Source organism: Ambystoma mexicanum, chromosome 10, assembly GCF_040938575.1.
Source record: "Ambystoma mexicanum isolate Mex_15411 chromosome 10, UKY_AmexF1_1, whole genome shotgun sequence".
NCBI classification, from domain to species: domain Eukaryota; kingdom Metazoa; phylum Chordata; class Amphibia; order Caudata; family Ambystomatidae; genus Ambystoma; species Ambystoma mexicanum.
In genome coordinates, this window is record NC_090932.1 from 455,667,838 (window position 1) to 455,689,359 (window position 21,522).

Here is a 21,522-nt window from a genome sequence, read left to right on the forward strand (position 1 = left end):
GGACCTGGTTCCGCCCTGTTTCCTGATGTAAAACATGGTGGTGGTGTTGTCGGTGAAGATCCTCACCACCTTGCCCTTGAGGGACGGAAGGAAGGACCTGAGGGCCCAAAACACTGCACGGAGCTCCAGGACGTTGATATGCAGGGACTTCTCCGTCGGGAGCCAGAGTCCCCTTGCGTGCAGATTTTCGGTGTGCGCTCCCCACCCTTCTAGGGAGGCATCCGTGGTCACAGTCACCTGGTGGGCTGGGGTCTGGAAGTCCATGCCCGCCGTCAGATGCGCGCGGGTGCCCCACCACCGTATCGCTCGTCGGAAACTCTCGTCGAGCTTGATCCTTTCCTCGAAGCTGCCCGTCGTCTGGATCCAGCGCGCATCCAGGAACTCTTGCAACGGGCGCATCCGGAGCCTGCACATGGGAATGAGGTAGATGCAGGAAGACATCATCCCGAGGAGGGACTTGATGGACCTCACCTTGGCCGCGTCGGCCACCAACATCCGTTGCACCTTGCCCAGGATGGTCCTGGTCCTCTCCTCCGACGGGGAGGCCAGAAGGGACACTGTGTCGAGCCTCGCTCCCAGAAACAGTGCGACTTGCGCGGGCACCAGGTGGGATTTGGCGTAGTTCACGGAGAATCCCAGGTCCGTGAGGAGTTGGACGGTCCTTGCCGTGTGGACCACGGCGAGCTCCCTCGTCTTGGCGCGGATGAGCCAGTCGTCCAGGTAGGGGTAGACGTGAATCCCCTCGCGGCGCAGCTGCGCCGCCACCGGTGCGAGGCACTTGGTGAAAACCCTGGGTGCCGACCGCAGTCCGAAGGGAAGGGCTTTGAACTGGTAATGACGCCCTTGGACCACGAATCTGAGGAATTTTCGGTGCCCCTTTAGGATGGGAATGTGGAAGTAGGCATCCTCCAAATCCAACGACGATAGGAAGTCTCCTTCCTCCAGCTGACCCAGGACGTGCTGGAGGGTGACCATCCGGAACTTCTGCGCCTTGATGAACTTGTTCAGGCGTCGCAGGTCCAGGATGGGGCGCCATCCTCCCGTCTTCTTCTTCACGAGGAAGTAACGCGAGTAGACTCCGGAGCCCCGAAGCCTCTTTGGGACGAGTTCGATGGCGCCCTTTCTGAGCATCGCCTTTACCTCCAGGAGAAGTTGAGGGACGTGAAGTTCTTTCCTGGCCACGGGGGGGACGCGCGGGCACCTTCTTTGAAACTCGAGCGCGTGGCCCCGGGCCAGGGCGTCCAGCACCCAACGGTCGGTGGAGATGGACTCCCACACGCTGACGAAGCCCGCCAGCCGGCCTCCCACCGGGGTGCTTCGGTGGGGGCCCGACCCCACGGCCGGTTCAATCCTGCTTGGACGCGGCCTTGCCGCCTTGGCCTCCTTGGCGACGACGGCGGGGTCTGCCAGACTTGCCTCGTCCTCTGTAGGCCTCTTGCGACGACGAGCGGGCCGCTTGACGGTAGGAAGCGAAACCGCCGCCGGAACCTTTGGAGGCGCCCTTGCCTCCGCCGCTCCGAAAGGGCGTCCGCCGTTGCTGCAGTACTCCAAGGGCCCGGGCCGTCTCAGTATCCGCCTTGATGGCCTGAAGGGAATCGTCCACTGTCTTCCCAAACAGGTTGTTCCCGTCGAAGGGCATGTCCAGGACCCTGGTCTGGACGTCCTGCCGAAAGTCCGTAGCCTTGAGCCATCCGCGACGTCGAAGGCAAACGCCGTTGCCCATCTGGCGGAACCCAGTGTCGGCGATGTCCGTCGCCACGGTGATGGCGTGGTCCGAGGCCACCTCACCTTCCTGCAGGATCTCAAGGGCCTCCGCCCTCTTGTCGTCCGGCAGAAAATCCAGCAGGGGAGCTATCTTGTACCAGAGTTCCCTGTCGTAGCGGGCCACGATAGCCAAGGCGTTGGCCGCTTTAATCGTCGTCGCCGCCGACGAGATGACTCTGCGTCCCATGGCATCCAATTTCTTTCCCTCGCCGTCCGGCGGGGAAGTCGACGTGGAGGCCGCACCCCCCCCCCGCTTTCTTCCTGGCTGCCGCGGAGACGACGGAGTCCGGGGTAGGCTGCGCCCGGAGGCATAGGGGGGCCGAGTCCGGGACCCGGTACTTTTTCTCGTACCGGTCTCTTTTCGCTGGCGTCGTGGAAGGGTTCTTGAGGAGGGAAAGGCCCTCATCCCAACTGTCGTCCAACAGAGGCACTGCGAGGACCGTCTTCCTCTTGGTCTCGCGCCGTTGGTAAAGGAAGCCTTCCTTTTTCTTCTCCTCAGGGCAGAGTTGGAAAAGCTCGGATGCCCTGGCGATCATTGAGTGGAACGATCCAATCTCGTCGGGCGGAGAAGCCCTGGTGGGAGGCGACGACGGAAAATCCTCGTCGTATGCCTCGTCGTCCGTACCCGTCGCTGCCGTGTCAGTCCCCGTATCATCCCCTCGGGTGGACGGGGAGGAGGGCTGGACGGGGCGCGACGGTTGAAAAGGAGGCGGTGGATGAATCCTTCTTTTCTTGGTAGGGGGAACACCAGAAGGTCCCGGTTCTGGATCCCCCGACGGGAGAGGTTCCTCCGTCGGTAACGGTAGTCTCGTCCTTATCTCGGAGCATAAGGACTGTATAGCCAACAAAATGGCCGCTGAGTTGTCTTGCGGCGCTGGCAGAGGGGAATCCGACGGGCGAGCAGGGGCCCCGTCGGTATCCTCGACGATGTCGTCGTCGTCACCTGCGTCGGGGCCCATTCCGACGGGCTGGTCTTGTTCCACGCCTAGGCCGTGGCTTAAGACCTCGATCAGTTCCTCTTCTGAGGTTGAGGCCGAATCTACGACGACGCCCTGCCCCCCCTTCTTCCCCACGGAGGGTTTCACGGGGGTCCTATCGATGGGCACGAAAGAAGACTCCCTCCGAGGAGGCAGGGAGATTCTGGGCCCCGAGGCCGCCACCACTGGTGCAGCCTCCACAGGCTGGGCCAGGGCCGCCGCGACCGTTTCGATAGAGGGCTTGGTCGAATGGATCAAGGCCTTCACCACCTTAGGTGCGCTCACCGCCTTATCCTTGAGGGAGGGGGCACTGCCACGCTCCTCCTCTGCCTTAGAGCTCGACCGGGGTCTCTCCAGGAGCTTCGCCGGGTGCTCGGCCTTCCTCTTACCCGACCCAGAGCGTTGGCTCGTGGTTGATGGTGCCGGGGAGGGTGCGCCCTGCCTGGCGCCCGTAGAGCCCGACCGTTCGGCGCTCCCGGTGCCAGCGGACTCGCGGTGCTTGGCCTTATGTTGGGCCCCCGTCGCCGGGGCGCCCTCAAAGGTCTTAGAAGACCGCTCAGATTTCTTCTTCTTCTCGCCAGACGGGCTCTTACCCTCCAGCCAGCTGGCGAGACGTTGATGGCGGTCCTTCATGGTCCGTTCCGACATGTTGCCGCAAAACGCACAGTCCTTCTCCACGTGAGTCTTGTCCCCATGAAGGCAGTAAAGGCAGAAAGAGTGTTCGTCCTCCTTGAAGACGTTCTGCAGCTGGCATCCAGGGCAGGCCCTGAACAGCTTTCCGGGCGTCGAGCTTCCCTTCTCCTGGGCCATCTCCGAGACCGGGCCTGAGAAGCTTCTGGAGTCCTCCGAAGCGTAGCTCGACGAAATCTTCACCCTTGAGGGGCACAGATGAATCCGACACGGGTCCCCGTTGATCGGATGTAGGATCGGTGGAGCTTGAGGCTCTTTTGACCGAAGAATCGAAGTTTTTGTGAAAAAGCGCGAAAAAATAGCACTAACGCTCGAGAGCAATAGCACGAGGATCCCAACACATGAACGTGCGGTAAAAATCTGAAGATGGCTGCCAGAGGCGGTGCTTAGGTAGAGGGCAGTCATTGGCTGTGGTCAGTATGACGCAGAGACCAGTGATTGGTTATTACTACGAAAGACAGATCAGAAACGAAACTGATACTGGTTTTTTCTTTACCGAGGATTCCCAGCCTGACGACGGGGAATATTCATGAGCATGTGAATCCATGCCAGACCCCATGCTGGAGAAGGGAGGGGTATGAGGGATATTGTTCAATGAGCACCCTGTTGGTGCATGGTTTGTTCTTTCTTTCTGTTGTATACGGAAAATACTTAAAATAAAGTTTTTAAAAAAAAAAGCTTTGTTCCGAAATAAATGCGTGTCGTCAAAGGGCATGTTGAGAAGCCTGGATTGTACGTCTGGGGAAAATCCAGACATCCGCACCCAGGCAAATCTGCACATCACTGTACTAGCCGCCATAGCTCTGCTGATCCTGCCAACAGTGTCGAAACCAGTCTGTAGGGATTCGTACATTGCAGCCTTTCCCATTCTTGACAATGGGAAGGAAACAGTCTCGGGGATATGGTCAGCCACCATAGAAATGCATTCCCAAAGGGTGTGTGACGCTCGCTAGCGTGCACGTAGCATTGGCCAACTTCAAAGCCATACTGCCGGCCAAAAAACCCTTTGTCGTCTCTATCCTTAAGTATTGTAGGGTAGGCATTTTGCCTACTTGTGAAAGTGGCTGCCTGAACTACCAGGCTTTCTGGTGTTGGGTGCTTGGAGGGGTAAAAAGGGTCAGAGCTAGAAACTCTGTACTTAGCGGTCAGCTCAGGGCTTTGGACGTCAGACAGGCCGTCCTCGCACTCCGAAGACAGATGTGTCGACCCCAGGCACCACAGGCAAACCCTGTGAGGGTCCGTCATGGAAATCTTTGCTCCGTAGTCACAGCATTTTTTGAAGCTGGATCGAGGAGTGGACAATTTCCCGTTAGAACTCGATATATGACGAGATTTCAAAGACGTTTTCGAAGATAATCCTGTGAGGAACGAGGCGTACCGCAACCAAAGCTGTAAGCACGGAAAAACAGAACTGAGGCCAACGGGCACTGCGCGCGCTACATATACCTGAGGAGACGTCAAGACGGAGGTCTCCGAGGGACATCGACTCAACAGGCGTCAATGCGCAGCGCCGCCCGCTGGAAGAAAAAAAAATCTGAAGCAGCAAAGCTGGGCTATTGGAAATATCCAAGAGCAATCAGATAGTTCTCTGGTTTAGGCCAATCACCCTTTTTAAAAAAAAGTGATATGCACACTCAAGCTAGGTAGTCGGGATTTTTCCAGTTTCAATAACCACATGAAATAAGGTCACTAAGATTATAGACATAGGCTGTTACCTTTTAAAACTAATGTGGAAAAAATATCCGGTCCCAGGGGTCTTGGGCAATCAGCCTCAACTAGCAATTGCGTAAATATTTATACCAAACACAGTTTTAACCATTTATCTTTATTACAAGTAAATAGTCCTCTTTATCATGTTGGAGCTGGTCTATGCCTAAACATTGTAATCATGTTTGTTGAACAAGAGGCTTAATTTGCAAGTGACCTGAGACTGACCGTGTAACTTACTAGTGACCAAAATTACCAATAGTCCCTGCAATGAACTACTTTTAAAATAGCTTGACCGTTTCGGGTTACACACATTTTCCGATAATATTTTATCCAATTTATTTAATTCCATAAGAGCCGTATGTTTTACTTGAAAATATACAGGGTTAATATGGCAATATGGGTCTTGGCGACCTCAAATGTGATTGTAGTATTCTCTTATTTGCTATATCAGTCAGTTAGTAATCTGATATTTAATTGAGCCAATGATAATTTTTCTGCAAAAAGCCAGAGCTTTTTTTACTAAATCTTTCCAATTAAAATGGTCTGTTTCTCCCAGGTGTAGCACATGGCAGGAATTGCAAATAAGAATATGTTTAGATCTATGTCTGGTTCTCCTTTTGATCTTTGGTCTGTCTTGCCTCTATATTTTATAACTTCATTTTTACTACTATACTTTGAAACAGAGAAATAGTAGAGTGGCCACTTGTGGTGTTCTCTACAAGAATCAGTTCAGACACTATTTATATAGTTAAAAAGTCCCTCCTATCAGTCTAATCAAACTCAGATTCTGAGAATGCCATAAGGCAAAGTAGCTCAATAAAAGCTTCAAGTTACGAGTTAGTTCTTTTGGCAGCATCACAGATTGATAACCACAGGGTACAGATGACATTTACATGGCAGAGATAATACCAGCTAAAGCATAGTCATATGTTGGTCCATTTTGTAGTTTAATTATATCCCACTCTTCTTTAATCTGATTAAGACTCTCTCCCACCCACCCTAGGACCTAACCCTATAGCCTTTAGGGCTGGGGTTCTTCTAGGTGTAAAACCTTAAAATATGGGATCATTTGAACAAAGTTACTTGCAAAATACGTCTCATGATTCATTAGGATGTCAAAAGAACAGTCTTTGCAGACCACAAGTTTAAATCCTCAGGTGTTTCATGAGAGCATCCTAATTCTAGGGTCAAGTCGTTAGGAACAGGTATTTGACTTTGCTTGCAAGGTCCCAGAATGTCAGTACCAATCTTTAACGCTGTTTTTAGTTACATAACTCATCAGGTTTCACAGTATGTGTCCATCAGTTTCTCGTTGCCTATATCGCACACTTTGATTTATTTGATCTTTCTGATCAAATTAATTTTAAAAAACCGTACGATATAGACAACCTGAAACTGATCTTTTCCGCTAAAGAAATTGTCATAAAATGCTACTACATAGATGTCCTTTGAACAGGCTTCACATAAACCTCAGGCATTTGATGAAATGAATATGAAAACCTTAGAACGTTTTAATGGACTGGTGAACTAGTCAAAAAAATATCAGTAATGCCAAGTTCTTGAAATTGTAGGTTGGTGCAGGGAACAAAGACTAACTACTACAAATACTGAACTGACTTTTGATTGGACTATCTTTAGCTTAAGTCATACTCTGTACCAGAATGGTTTACAATTTTGACTAAATTCTATACGTCTGGTGATGGATCCGTTTTTGTGTTCGATTTTGTGTTCTGTGGAGTGACCTAACGTTTAACAAACATTTAGTTCCTTTAGTACAGCTGTTGAAAAGATATATCCACGTTCACTTCAGTCATTTTCAAGATTCTTTAAAAAAACATTTTTTTTTTTTAAATAAGAGTGTCACTGTTTTATCAGTTTTTTGTTAGAAATGTCTTAGTTCTTTTTAACCTACGTTACACCATGCATCTTTTTTCTAGGGCCAACTGTGTTTTTGTGGCAAGAGTAGCCATTATGTTAAAGTTATCGTTATCACCACTTAATGCCTGCTTTTGACTCAGAATGCAATTTAAGGTCCTTTGTCAGAGGATATTCTGAGGAAAAATGTGCTTTGTGAATCAGTTAGTATTAACTTTGTTTCAATGACAATTGTGACAAGAGGTTTTTAATTTCTAATGGTGAAGTGCCCTGTTTGATAACTTCTAACTCAGGTTTTGTAGGATAGTCTTACCAGTCCTTTAAGGTCTAAATGAAGGGGCCCGAGTAGAGAACAGGTCCTCCATAGAACCAAAATAAAGGCCATTCAAAGAATCGCCATCCAACTTGTAGTCATTTTTTAAATTTATTTGTATGAATCAAAAAGAATTGATTTTTACAAAGAACTTTTCAAAGTCTGTTGCTCGAATAGTCTTTTGGATAGTCTTCATGTAAGTTTAAAATTAAGATTTGCTGGTTTTTTCAGCCCTTTTTTGGCCTTTTCGAACTGGTAACTAAGTAGAGTGGATCACACGGAATTTCGACTAACCTGGGACCTCGTGTAATAGTAGAGACTGGAAGGTACCATCACTTTCTGTGGTCACTTCCAGATAAGCCAAGGAGTCCAGCTTGGACATAATTTGTTGGACGAGTTTGGAAGTGGCCACTAGCCAGGTTGGTTTGTCCCCACCGATCATTCTTGACCACCAACAAGATTCACTGTCTAGCGAAGGATCGGACGAGAACTGCTGCATGTAAGCTGTCCTAGTTGATTTTGTTTCTGGGCAACCTAAGAGCAGGTGGCAAACTGTCTCTATTTCGTTTGTGTTCCGGCATAGTCTGCAGTGTGCTGTATTCGAAAGTCCTCCGATGGCTTTAATTTCATTAGTTGGTAGCAGATTTAGTCTCGATCTTAGAAGACAGTTTCTGGCTTGTCTGTTCGGGAATTGTTTGATGTATCCCTGAAGTTCGTTTAATTTCTTTGTTTGGTGGCAAATGCAGCGTTAACTTGTTCTCCATGGCTTTTGCCACAGTCGTGATCCAATCTAGCTCCTTGATTTTTTTTTCATGATTTTTGCCGGATTTTGCATCAGGTCGTTTTCGTCACTCTCGATATACTTCAGAAGCGTGGAGATATAAAACCTCCAAGATTGTACGGATTTGTTCGATTCAACTGCTAGTTCTGCTTTAATGATTCTGTAGGGCAGGGGCTTTCAGGGAGCAGAATTTTCCTGTATAGTCTCAAAGAATTGCGATTCAAGGTCCCTTGTAGGGACAGGAGACTCAGTTCTCTGCGTATTGATGCTATGGGGGTAGAGGCCGGAAGGCAGAGAACTGTTCTCCAATAGTAAGCTTCAAGTTTCAGCCAGTTGTCTCTCGAAAGCAGTATCATTGCCTCTGTACCATAGGTTATGGCCGGAAATACTTTCATTTTGTAGAAATCAATTGCTGGTATCGTTGAGAAGCGACCGAGCTTTTGACCAATTGCTTTTCCTTGCATCGCCAATTTCCTGATTTTTGTTCTTAGATGTTCTTGCATGGCTGTTTCTTTTTTAGTGTTGTCCAGTATGATTCCCAGATATTTAAAGCTTTTTACTTTTTCGATCTCGGCCGATTGGAAGAACCATTTTAGTTTTTCAGTTTTCTTTGTTGATTTTTCTAAGATGACCATTTGTTTTCCCTTTGTTTACTTCCTAGTTGTTGCATGTACAAAAAGGTTGTCAAGTTGGCGCTGTAATCCTATAGGCGTCTGATCAATTAATATGATATCATAGGCGTAGAGTAACCTGCTGATTTTATGTTGGCCCAACTGCGGTGGAAATGATCTAACAGAGGTTTCTGTTGCTTGAAAGTCACCAAGATAGGCCAAAAAAAGAGGGGGCCAGCGGGCACCCCTGCTTGACTCCACTTTGGATCGTAATAGTTGCTGATAGAGATCCTTGGCAGTTTAATCTGACTCTCACAGACGTGTTGGTGTGGAGAGATTTAATGGGGTTCAATAAATCTTGGGGGCAAGACCAGCTTTCCAGTTTACTCCATAGGAGGGTCCCGTCGACTATCAAACGCTTGGGAGAAGTCAATGAAGGCCAAGTGTAGCCTGGGGCCTCCTAGCACTTTAGTTTTTAAGATGCTTATTATGAGGATGTTGGCTGGGGTTCCCAGGTTCTTCTTAAATCCAGATTGGAATGGATCATTACACGGAGCGTCGCAAGCCCATATTTGAAATCTTTTCAGTAGAAGGGAGCCAAATAACTTTCCTATAGGATCAAGCAGCGTGATTGGCCGATAATTTGAGGGATCGTTGATGTCACCTTTCTTGTATATTGGAATGCTACGATATATGATCTGGCATTTGTAACGCGGCTATACACAAGTGTTTCAAGGCGCGACGAGGCAGGGGGGGAACAAGGGGAAGACAGACAACGATCCTACTAGGCCAGGTATCATTTAGATAGTGCAGGGGTAGGGGGAAGGGGAAAAAGGGGAAGGGGGAGTGCAGTACAGGGTGGTGGCAAGTGCAAGGTAAGTGCAGACAAGTGCTGGGAAGGGGGGGGGGGCTGTAGGGATAGAGAGACAGCCCGCAGTGCAGGGGTTGCCAGGGAGGCAGTGCAAGTGGAGAGTGGCTGGGCCAAGGACCGAGGTCGGTGAGAGTGGCCAAGTTGCAGATTCAGTGCAGTATCAGTGAAGAATTTAGCAGGGGAGAGGGAGAGAGAAAGCAGAAGCAAAGAGGAAGGTTTTGAGCTGCTTCCGGAACCGGAGATGGTTCTCCAAGTTTCAGGGAGGCAGGAAGGCTGTTCCAGAGGGAGGCCCCTGCCGCGGAGAGAGATCTACCCCCAGCTCGTTGCTTCGAGAAGCGGCTGACCCTGAGGGAGTTGGAGACGGATGAGCGAAGGGCTCGGGAAGGAAGATATTTAGGAAGAGAGAGTTGAAGGTATTTAGGCCCCAGGCCCCAGAAGGCCTTGTGGACAATGCAGAGTTTTGAACTTAATCCTCGCAGCCACTGGGAGCCAGTGTAGTGATTTCAGTCCTGGAGAGATACGGTCCCTGGGCTTGAGGCCAAGGACAAGTCTCGCAGTCCTGTTCTGGATGAGTTGCAGAGGGCGGAGAGTGGAGGCAGGCAGATTAAGATAAGAGGCTGTTACAGTAGTCCAGCTTCGAGAGAACCAGGGCTCTGGAGACCGTGAGCTTCTGGGGGAAGGAGAGGAAGGGAAGAATACCTCTGAGGAGGTGCAGCTGGTAGTGTGATTTTTTTTTTTTTTTTTAGAGACGTCAGATATACGAGGAGAGAAGGAGAGTGTGGAGTCGAAGATGACCCCGAGGTTTTTTGCCTTGCAGGTAGGAGCAGGAAGAGGGCCAAGAGAGGCTGGCCAGAGAGCTGCAGGGAAGGAGGGAGTGGGTGTGCCGATGAGTAGAATCTCAGTCTTACTGGCATTAAGGCAGAGGTCATTGGCGGCACACCATTCCTGGATAGCAGACAGACAGAGATGAGGGAAGGAGAGGAGGAGGCCGAGTGCAGCCTGAAAATGAGCTGGGTATCGTCCGCATAGCACTGAAAGTTGGGGCAGAGAGCGGCAATGCGGTGGGCAAGGAGTGCCAGATACTGGTTGAACAGCCAGGGAGAGAAATTAGATCCCTGGGGGACACCACAGGTAGAGAAAAAGATGTCAGAGGAAGGACCCCAGTTGGACCTGGGAGGGTCGATTGGAAAGGAAAGAGGTCAGCCTCGCCAGAGCCTGACCAGTGATACCCAGGTTATCACGGAGACGGTTGAGCAGGATGGCATGGTTGACAGTGTCAAAGGCAGAAGAGATATCGAGCAGAATGAGAACACACGGAGTGTTGGAGTTGAGGTTCTAGTGCTAGAAGCTATTGTCCAAGAAGCAGGAATTGATTTAGAGTCTGAACATCTTGAGAAGACTTGGCGGATGAAAGTAGACCAGGCTTCAGGATGGGACTTTGGGTCGAAGTTTCCTTTATGTACTTTTCCCAGGTTGCTTCGCCAATCACATTTTGGATATCTTCACTCCTAGTAGATGACTTGGAATTTAACAATGACCAGAATTATCTTGAATTTTTAGTGCAGATGGATCTCAGTATGGCTTCGGAATACTGTTGATATAGTTTCCTTTGGTGTGATCTTAGCCAGGCACGGTAGATAGATTTTGCTTTTGATTTGACGATTTTTGCTTGGTCAGTGTCTAATTTAGCTGCTAGTCTAGTGGTTTTTCGGTATTCTCGTTGTTTTTCAACTAGCAGTAGGTCATACGAGTGCTTCACAGATTTAGTGGACGATCTCGTTTTTAGACAGGGCTTCTTGTATGTTGTTAACAAGGGGCCATAATCGGTCACATGGAAATTCGCTGGATTTGGTCCTTTTGTATTTATTAGACAGATCTTTAATGTCTTTCGCTGAGAGGCGTAGTCTGTTTCCTTGTGTGTTTAATTCGGGCTGGTAAGTCAGCGTTACCACAGTGTCGTTTATACTTTGCCACAATGTAATTAGAGGATTAGAGAAGGACGAGATGAAGTCTAAAAACGATCGCGAGTTGAATATGTTGAATGTGAGTTGAATATGTGGTAGATTGATGACTGAGACACACCGTTGGACCATGCTGGTGGATGGGACTGGTCAGGAAAAACCAAGTCCAGACTTTGGTGCTTTCTGGATTTCATCAAGTCGTGCCACTGAGTACCTCTGAGGTCAGCCGGGGTCAAGGATTTTTTAGGTTTTTGTGGTGCACGTGCAGCGTTCAAGTCTCCACAGATTAATATGTGTGGCATTGAATGAACTGTTAGGATCTCATCGATAGCGGTTTCCATTTCTCTGAGAAAGGTTGACGCTTCTATTTTTGCAGGATTCCAGTATGTATTTAGAATGGCTACGGGCGTGCATTGTTTTTTTTTTTTTTTTTTTAATCACAGTCACTTTGATGGAACCATTTTAGCAGAACTGCTAGGAGGTGTTGATTTGCACTTCAGATTTTGTCCAATTTTAAACCGTGTCCCATGTGGATTGCTGTCAAGAGGCCAGAGGCGGGACAGCCTTTAGTACTCTTAAGGGCCGGCGCCAAGGAAAGTTCGTAGCCGTCTAAAGTTGGTAGTTTCGTGAGCCAAGTTTCTTGTAGGCAGAGTATGTCGTAATCGCCATGATGGATTTCTCCATGGGAGGTCAGGTGCTGGAAGCCCCTAGTGTTCCGAGAACAAAGGCGTATGTTGTGTCTAACGGCGTCGGTTGGTTTGAGGCTGGAGTCCGGATGCTTGGATTGGTATTTGGACTTTGATGTAAGAGCTTTAGGAAGCCAGGCCCATAGGCCCAAAGCAGAGGGTTTGGACCCGTTTGAGACTTGCTCCAGTGCCGCTGATTGGACCGATCGTGTGGGGTTGGGCTGCTTATGGTGGTCGATCGGTTGTTGGTATCGATTTTTTGCCCTTTTTTATCGTGCTTCAAGTTGAATTTGGCTTGTTCCTTCAAGTATGAACTTTCACGATCAAAGGTGGTTAGGTCGGGCACTGAAAGAGTTTTTCTTGCACTGGTTCACTTTTGGGGAGAAGCTCTCCGTGTCCCTAAGGTGTTTCTTTTGGGAGCTTGCTTTGCTTGGTGATAGCTGAATTTGTGACCTTTCGTTTCCCCTTGAAGTATGGATTTTACTGCGTAGACGTTCATTGTTGTTGTTTGAGTCAGTGAGATCGTACCCAAGTCTCAGGAGTTATTTTGCTTCTTTTCTTAGATCGTTTACTGATGCTGATGATAGGTTTGAGCCTTCCCTTTCTTGTGGCTTGGGTCAACGATCTTTAGGTCTTCAGTTTTTATTTTCCTCAGCTTTGGTACGTGGTTGAACAGGATTAGCACAGAGCTTCGATTTAGAATCACGTTGTCGTAGTTCTCATGAATTTGTTCTAATTTGAGAACCCACCGCCGTTCTTGTGTGGAATTGGAGGTAGTACGGTATTTTTCTGTTTTGGATCGATAGTGATGTTCTTGGTTTACTGGTTTCCGAGAATCGGTATCCGTTTTTGCCTTGGGAGTGTCTTTCTCTTGTATCTGATCTTCTTTTAGGGTAGGATGGGATCGTTTTTGTTTTCTATCTGAGGAGAGTCTTAATCTGGAGTCTTTCACCGTTCGAAAGGGAGGCGTTGAGGATCTTCGGTTTCCACTCCGATTGGTAAACGGGAGATGACTAGATTTCATTTGTGTCATCTATAAGTTTTGGTTTATTTTGTTACGACGTTCTTCTAGAGTAAGGAAAGGTGAATTTTGATTTAAGTTGACATCCTCTATGCTATCAGGTGTGCTTTGTGGGAGGCCCGCAAAAGTTACTTTTCTCTCTGGAATCGCGGGTACTTCCTTGGTGAGGTCTTGTTGGGGACCCTCATCTAAGTGTTGGCTGATATTCATCAAGCACTCCTGGGCCATGAACTCTTCAGTCGTTTTGGGGGGATTGTGAAACTGCACTTTGTTTGATTGAGACGTTCTGGCTTGAAGAAAGACTCGCCCCTCCTTGAGGTGACGGGCCTTTCTTTGCTCAAGTTTGTTTTTGGGTGTGTCGAAGTTGCCAGTAGTTTCGTAGACTTTGGATCTTGTTTTTCACACATTTTACATTTATCCTTTTCTGCTTTGTTTTTCTTGAAAATCAGGACGGGTTGATCAGCGCTTTGGACCAAAGTGGCGTTTCCCGAGTCCAGGTGGATGGTGTCATCCACAACCAGCACCACTTCCTTTTTCCATCCTCGGTCATGATTTGTTGTAACCATTTTCGTTTGCGTTGCATCAGTTTGGGTTTGGATGTTTCTAGAAGTGGTTTGCGCAGTCAGGTCTATGATGGGAGACGTTTGTTCCCCCCACCTGTTTTGTGGTTTTGTTTTGCCTCGGGCCAGTGGTCGGTAAGTTAGTGTCTCTGGTTTGATACTAGGTTGAGGTGAAGTAGTGTTTTTGTCCTTTAGCCAGTTTCAGGCGTTCTTTGTGGGCCATCACGTAGCCCTCCAAGTAAGTCAGTTTAGTATACATGATTGTCTGAATTGAGGTATGGTCTTTTAAAGCTATCGGTTAGGGATTCATACAGTTTTGTAAACAGTGTGAGACCTTTTGAAATTGCAGACATGATCGAAAAGATATCAGGTTTTTTTCACTGGTGGGGCTTTTGAAGGAGATTGGCCTTGACCACTTGGACTTCTTGGTGAAGGCGGAATGGTTGGTGCCGTTGAGGGTTTTTGGTAATATCTTGTAGGCGGCTGATCTAGAGAAAATCTTTGTGGCCCACGCGAGGGAATTAAGAGTGGGATGGTGTTCGGATTTCTAAAGCCGTTTCTTGCGTCTCTAAAGTTTTCTCTTTCAGGAGAAACGGCGTAGTTTGGTGTAGTTGATTGGACCAGTCCAGCCGCAGATGAGACACCAGTCTTGTCGTGTTCTGCCAGAGTCGTCGTATCCCGTGGGGGGGTTTGAGGAATAAGGTGGTTATCCTCTTCACAAGGATTATTTGGTGCACTAGATGGATCAGTCTCTTGTGCTTCAAACACTAAGGGTAGAAGATCTGAAGTGTTTCCGATTCAATATATTTGCTGTTCGCCTAGTTCCTGGACGTCGGTTTCACTGGGATTTGACCGTGCCGGTGCCTTTGATGGTTCCTCTTCAAGAAGGTTTTTTTCGTGCACTGGGTGGAAAGAAAACTTGCGGTTCAATAATTAAAAGGTAGGAGATCTGAAGTATTTCCGTTAGGATTTTTTTGGTTTTCGCCTAATTCCTGGACATCAGTTGCACTAGAATTTGCCCGTGTCGATGCCTTTGATGGTTCACAAAAGTCTATTTGGGACGCCGGCTCGTCAGCCCTCGATAGCTGTGTTTTCAGTTTAGACGGAGCCTCGGTTTGCATTAGAGGTTTGAGAGGTACAGCCTCTCTGTGGTCTTGGTGTATTTTGTTGGGTGAAAACCGTCGGCGTTTGTGGAGGGACTAACCGGATGTCCAACTTCCGGTGTTTCAACATCAAAGCTTCCAAGATGTGTGTCAGTGAGCTCTGCTGTTTGTGGTGGATGTTGAAAGTTTCTAAAGTTGAAGAACCTTGTAAGCAGATTCTGTGAGGTAGGTTTATAGATAGCCTTTCCTGATCTGTCCGAATAGGATGTTATTCCATTGCTGTTTTTCTGGGCGACTATGCCATTGAGCAAATGCAGCCCTCTCTTTTTACATTCTTTTTTTTCCATTCAGGTCGTCTGTTTTTCCCTGCGTTTCGGGCTGCAGGCGAGTGTCTAGGGCGTTTTCTTGAATTAGACTGGGCCGGAGTTATAGTAGTGCTCGGCTCGTCTAGCGCTGCTGGTGGAGTCACCAGACCTCCTTGATCGTAGTCATCAAAAACTCCATCTGAAGATGGTTGCTCAAGAGAGTCTCTCGGTGCGGTTTCCAGAGAGGTACGCCTCTTGTGGGCGGGATTTTCTTCATTTGTCTCCGCATCGCAGTGTATGATTGCTTTAACTAAGACGCGGCTGCAGGGTACGGCCTCTTCCATCTCCACCCCCACTGCTTCGTCCTCATGTAGCAGACTTGGCTCCCCACCGCCAGTGCTGGCTCCTGGATGAAGGTTAGACCGCGCCTCGGTTTCTCAGAGCGCCGTCTCTCCCGGACACAGACCCCGACCCTCTACAATTGGCGACGCGGACCTGCTATCCCCTCCGGGATTAACAGGTGAGCGGGCCGTTGGGACAGTGTTCACAGGATCTGCGGAGCCTGCGGAGGATAGATCTTCATTCTGCAGGTCATCCGTGGCCGATGGCGGGGGAGCTTGAACTTGTTGGCTCTTCGGTTGGTTCTTTGATCGGTAAACAGCTTGAGAGTAAGGACATCAGAAAGTCATTAGGTTTCTTCCGGATTGATTTAGAACTTAACAGTTTATTTGTTGGTTTACCTTTTTCCTGTTGGAATACAAGCTGCAGTTAAAGAGTGAACTTGATTTAGTTTTGTAGCCGAAGGTTCATCTGGGTCCAAATGTGGGCGCGAGCTGCGCATCCAGCGCCTTTCTTCACTTGTAGGGGAGTTTACAGAGGTGGCAGTCCTCGCAGCCTCGACCGCCATGACTGCAGGACTGCCACTCGCCGCCACTCCGCGGACTGTAGGGGTTGTTGTAGTCGAACTGAAAAGGTGCTCCGCCTCGAAAACAGAAGATAGGGAAGGCAGACTCTGCTAGTAGAAGGTACTGCAGGACTGCCACTCGCCGCCACTCTGCCATTGTAGTCATTACTTTGCAGAAAAGTATGGACATAAACCCCCAACACTGAAATTGCTGTATCTAAAGGCTTAGGCTTTTTGCCTGCAGCGCCAGAATCCCCTAAATTCTGGCCAAGAGTGAATGAGTCCATGTCGAAGTTCTCCACCAGATTGGAAAGTTGGGGGAACACTTCTTGGTATAGATCCACACTATTGGAATCAAATAAAAAGTCTCAATTAGTGTAACGCTCACCTGATTCCCGCAGAGGCGCCGGTCTTGACTGGGTGAATGCTGTATCTTCAAAGGTGATGTGTAACACACGGTTGGCTCTTTGGGCTGGACCTCTGTGCACTGTATGACTGACTCGAAGAGTAAGATGTCTTTGGTAAGTGAACGCCGAGCTCTCCATCTGCCTCGGGGCAGGGTGCCGTAACCAGTTTCTTCACTGGATAAGGGTGCAGGCCTCTTGACCTCAGAGGACTGCTGTCCGTCGTTAACTGCACGAACGGTAAGTTCTGGGCACTTCAAATGTCTTAAAAGTCTTTTGTAATGATATTGCTTGTTTTGCAGGGTTCCGGCGATGGCGGATGGCGGGCTGATGAGAGTTGAGGATCGAACCCGCGTGAGGAATAGAAGCGCCTGGAAGCACGTAAGTAAGCGCTTGTAGCCTGCTTCATGATGCGCACTGTCCCTTTTATCTTGCAGGTACAAGTTCGGAGCTTTAGAGAAGCTGAAGGGTGCTGGAATACCCACTGGATTCGGCGTGGGAAGGAGTAATGGCACGTGAGTAATAAAGTTGCCCAATGTCTTTAAACGCACCTTCTTTTGTCTTTCAGATGCCGGAATGCAGTGCGAAGACCTCCGGAGCATGCGAAGAGTAGGTAAGCCTTTGTCTTTCAGATGCCGGAATGCAGCGCGAGGCGTTGGTGACAGCCGATGGACCAGGTAAGAGATGCGCTGCCACTGAAGACCGTAGTGCTAACCTGTTCTTTCTTTGTAGGTGCTGCTGAAGACTGGATTACAGGATGGTAAGCCTTTGTTCCCTTAGGCCCAGGATCAGAAGCAGAAGACACGATGAGCGTTCTGCTGCAGAGAATGCAGAATAACGCAAAGCAAGATTCATCCATCGGGTGTGGTTTACATAGCCTCCTGTAGTGCTTAGGTGTCTCCTTCCACAGCCACGCCTAGGTAAGAAAAGAGTTCCTGCTTTCCAGAAGAGTTCCAGTGTTCTGAACCTAGGGAGTGGCTCCTGCCCCACCCAACAGGAAAAGTAGTCCCAAACAGAAGAGGATCAGGGGTTCAACTGGCAGGTAAGTAAGCAGCATGGTCTGCTGCAAGTAAGTCCACCCAAGCATTATGAGCCCGGCGCTTCCAGCGCTGGGACTGGGCATCTTTATGAGCCTGGTGCCACTGGCGCCAGGACAGGGTCCAAAAGGTCCCAATGGGACTGGCTGGCACTCGGAACCGGGGTTATGGGTCTGCTTTCAAGGGAGTCGGGCAAGTCCTGATCTTTTGGAAGCAGAGATCATGACAATTAGGGCAGTAACATCATTACTCTGGTCAAGGTGAAGTGAAATTACCATCTTGTTAGTAGGTTAATTTAACTCCAGAACTGCCAGTTTGAAAAAAAGTGCTAGAGTGCCCAGTAAGGTTTTTAGGTCCAAAATTTCAGAACGATTAAGTGATCGATGAAGCGGGTGCTCCAATGTTTCGCCATCAACTGCTGGTAAGCTAGGTTCACCACAGGCTTATTTAACAATTCAATTCGAACAGTCTTACCAAGTAAAATCATTTCTGGAGGGAGTGTAGGGCCACACATTCCTCTTTCTTCCCATGCTCTCCCTTATTTAATGTTTATTACAGTTGTTGTAGTTATTATTGAATGGGTTAGTTCTTGATTTGAGCCACCACCTGTGCTACGTAAATTGAAGGCCATACCAAAGCACAATATTTTTTTTTAGAGAAGTAAGAACTTCACTTTACTTTGCAGCTGAAGTCAAGGCACCCCCAATGAACCAGCACACCAAAACCAACATGCATGTACCCTTATTAAATAATGTAACCATTTGTGACAACTGTTTCAACTTAGTTTGTAGTGCAAGAAACCAGCAGACTCAGACAACAGGACAACAAAGCAGTAGAAGATCCAGATGTGTTTTAAAGCGTTGACAGATTAACATGAGAGAAGCAATAGCGATAGCAGTCCAATCTCTCAAATGCACTGTGGGTGTGCAATGTCGGCACTATCAGCTTTTATCATGGCTCCAGTCACTACACATTGGCCAACAGCAAAAACAGCCGGCAGTCCCAGATGTGCACAGTGACGTTCAGATACAAGCTTTTGTAAGATGCTCTCTCCCGGGAAAAAAAACACCCCAGTCCCTTCTCCAATTCCCTGCACAAATCCAAAGTCTTGGATCAATAGCAGAAAAGGCCAGCACACACAATCTTGTATGAGGCGTTTCTGCTGATTGCAGGCAGCAAATTAACTCAGAAAAGGCTCAAATGCGTGAAGTTAACCATGATTTTCAGAACTAGCGAAGATGAGCATACAGAGATGCAAGTGACCAGTTCCAGCTGCTATCACTTCATTTACTTCAAACAATTTGAACGTATCACAAATGACCTCAAGCAAAAGGTTTCTCAGAGAACTAGCATAAGTGTGTAGAATACCCTTACCTTCTCCATTCTTCCCGTACTGTATAATTCCAGATCAAAAAACTGGGGGATTTGTAAAAGGTTTGCTACCTTCTCAGAGTCAACAGAATACTGCAGAAGGAAATCAAAATAAGAAATATATTAGGATTACCTCTTTGCTTGTTAGTTCAGTAAAATAAGAACAGATACAGATACTCTACCTTTGACAACAACATTGGAAGAGCAATTATGTACTGTTCAGTTAATTTATTCTTATCTTCGATCTGAGTTTTTCTTTCCTTGGCAGTGAGCACCTGTTGATAAATTTTATAAGTAACTTACTTGAAAGCTATATTGAAGTGCAGTGCAGCAGTAGTTGAACAGCCAATATGCAGAACTAGTCATGTCATTGCATTATCTTAGAGATGTCAATTTCCAAATATGTGGCAAGAGGGATTAACATAGGAGAGCTTAACAGCAAATAAAACAAAGTAAATATATTAAACTAAGATGACTGACTATTCTGAAGTCTGATTAAAGGATAATCACCCTTAACTCCCTTGAATTCATAATTGTTGGTAGAGACGATTCTCAGAGGAAGCTTTTGTAAGAACCCAACATTTGTTTACATTGTGACCAAATAAAAACACACACTAGAGTACCTCCAACTTTACACTACAAGGTTAGTAGTCACTGAAGGGCCATGTGCCATATGTGCACCAGACCAAATCATATGGTCAGAGAACCCATAGTTAACTTGATTTACTTAGAACCTTCTTTGGGAGCACATTTTATTATATAATTACTGAAGAAAGAAAACTAATCTGTCAAATGCTTGAGCAATGTGAGAAGAGACAGCAGTAGAGTGGCGCCTTTCCTTGTTGCTGCATTTTTCTTCTGGAATGGGTTATTTTATCGTATTCATTTTGGCTTTGGGTTGTGGTTTGTGTTACAATGGTGGCCAAAGGAGAAATAACTTACCGGTAATGTTATTTCTATGCAATCTTCTCCCACAGTTTTCTCATGTTCATAGATATCCCATCCAGCGGCAGCTGACTAACATTTCGATAGGGGGCATAGTGCGGCTTGATGTAGTTCCTTGACCACCTCATGTCTGAAACGTGCTAAGCCCCGACTCCGGACATAATGTTAATCGCCGTACTTAAGAAATGCACTATGTATGCCACCTTACTGAGATTCACCACCAAGGCTCGGACTCCGAGAGAAAAAGACAAGTGCATGAATTTAAGAGGACAGACATCTTTGTGAGGGATAAAACCAATACAAGTTTTAGCTTTTTTTTTAAAAAAAAAAGATACAGCACCATCTCCTCCCATCTTGTGCACAATTTATGAAGGCGACAACAAACATGCCAATAAACTCATTGCAAGTTTCCATAGAGAAAAAGGCGATGAGGAATCTGTGGGAGAAGAATCCATAGAAAGAACATCACCGGAAGGTATTTCTCCTTTAATGGATTGCATTTTCCACAGATTCTTCATCTTGATAAGCAGCTTTGTAGTACTGGCCTACCAAAATGGGCATCTGCGCCTCGAGACATGGGTGAGCTGTAGTGCCTGGCAAAGGTATGCAACAAAGCCCATGTTGCCACACGGCAAATGTCCCTCACCGAAACTTCTTTCTGAAGAAGCCTCTACACTCCTGGTGGAGTGATCCCTCAGACCTGGCTGTACTTCACCCGGTCTCTGGTTGTATTCCGCTGTGCATGAAACAATTCAGCGGGAGATGGTCTGTTTTGTCACCCCTCGTACCAGCCTGGATTGCAAGAAAGCTACAAAGAGCTGAAGGTTCCTCCGGAAGACTTTAGTCCTAGCTAGGTAGCAGCTCAGTGACCTCTTTAGATCAAGCCTATGGAGCTTCTCCTCCTCCTCAGAAGGATAAGGCAGCGGAACAAACAGAGAAAGGTCCACACTGAGCAATGTGAAACTGAGGGAGCTTTTGGCAATTGTTTGAGGCAGACTTTCAAGGACACCTTTTCCTAAAAAAATTAACTTCAGAAACGGCAGCCTACAAATAATAGCTTAAAGCTCACTGACATCTAGCAGACATCTCGACCAAAAAAGGTGGTCTTCAAAGTAAGGCGTCTTATGGAGGTAGAATTCAAAGGATCAAATGGAGCCATCAAAAATGTCCAAACCAGATTTAGGTCCCAATCGAGAACAATGCAAAAATGTAGCAGACCCATCAATACCGGGGCCACCACAGGTATGGAAAAGGCGCTCTGCTCCGGCATCCACTTGACCAGGGACAGAGCAGCCAAGTACCCTTTTAACTGTGCCCCACCTGAAGGCTTGATGTGGCCAAGGTCATCAAAAAATCGTTCACTGTGAAGGTTGGACATGCCACAGGGTCTGCTCCTTTCTCCTTAGACAGCACAAACGTTCTCCATCTGAAGGCATACAGGGATTTAGTAGCAGGCCTGCGTGCAGGCACCAACACCGCCAAGGCCACCTCATCCGGGTCCCAGTCCGCATACTTTAAAATCTCAAGAGCCAAGCTTGACAGTTGAGAAGTCCCATGTTTAGGTGAAGCACCCTGCCCGTCGACTAAGACAAGAGGTCCGGCCTACAAGGAAGCAAGAGGTGGTCAGATGGCC

At 47.8% G+C, this 21,522-nt stretch overlaps 1 protein-coding gene across 5 annotated transcripts in view; it reads right to left on the reverse strand.

Annotated features, from left to right (window-relative positions):
* Positions 1-21,522, reverse strand: part of STAG1 (STAG1 cohesin complex component) — a 2,120,576-nt gene that overhangs the window by 747,279 nt on the left and 1,351,775 nt on the right. For all 5 annotated transcript variants that reach the window (XM_069618021.1, XM_069618024.1, XM_069618022.1 and 2 more), the window contains 2 exons: positions 19,127-19,219; positions 18,948-19,037 (listed from right to left, as the gene is read on the reverse strand). In XM_069618021.1, coding sequence (XP_069474122.1) covers positions 18,948-19,037; positions 19,127-19,219 — 183 coding nt within the window. The remainder of the gene's footprint in view (positions 1-18,947; positions 19,038-19,126; positions 19,220-21,522) is intronic.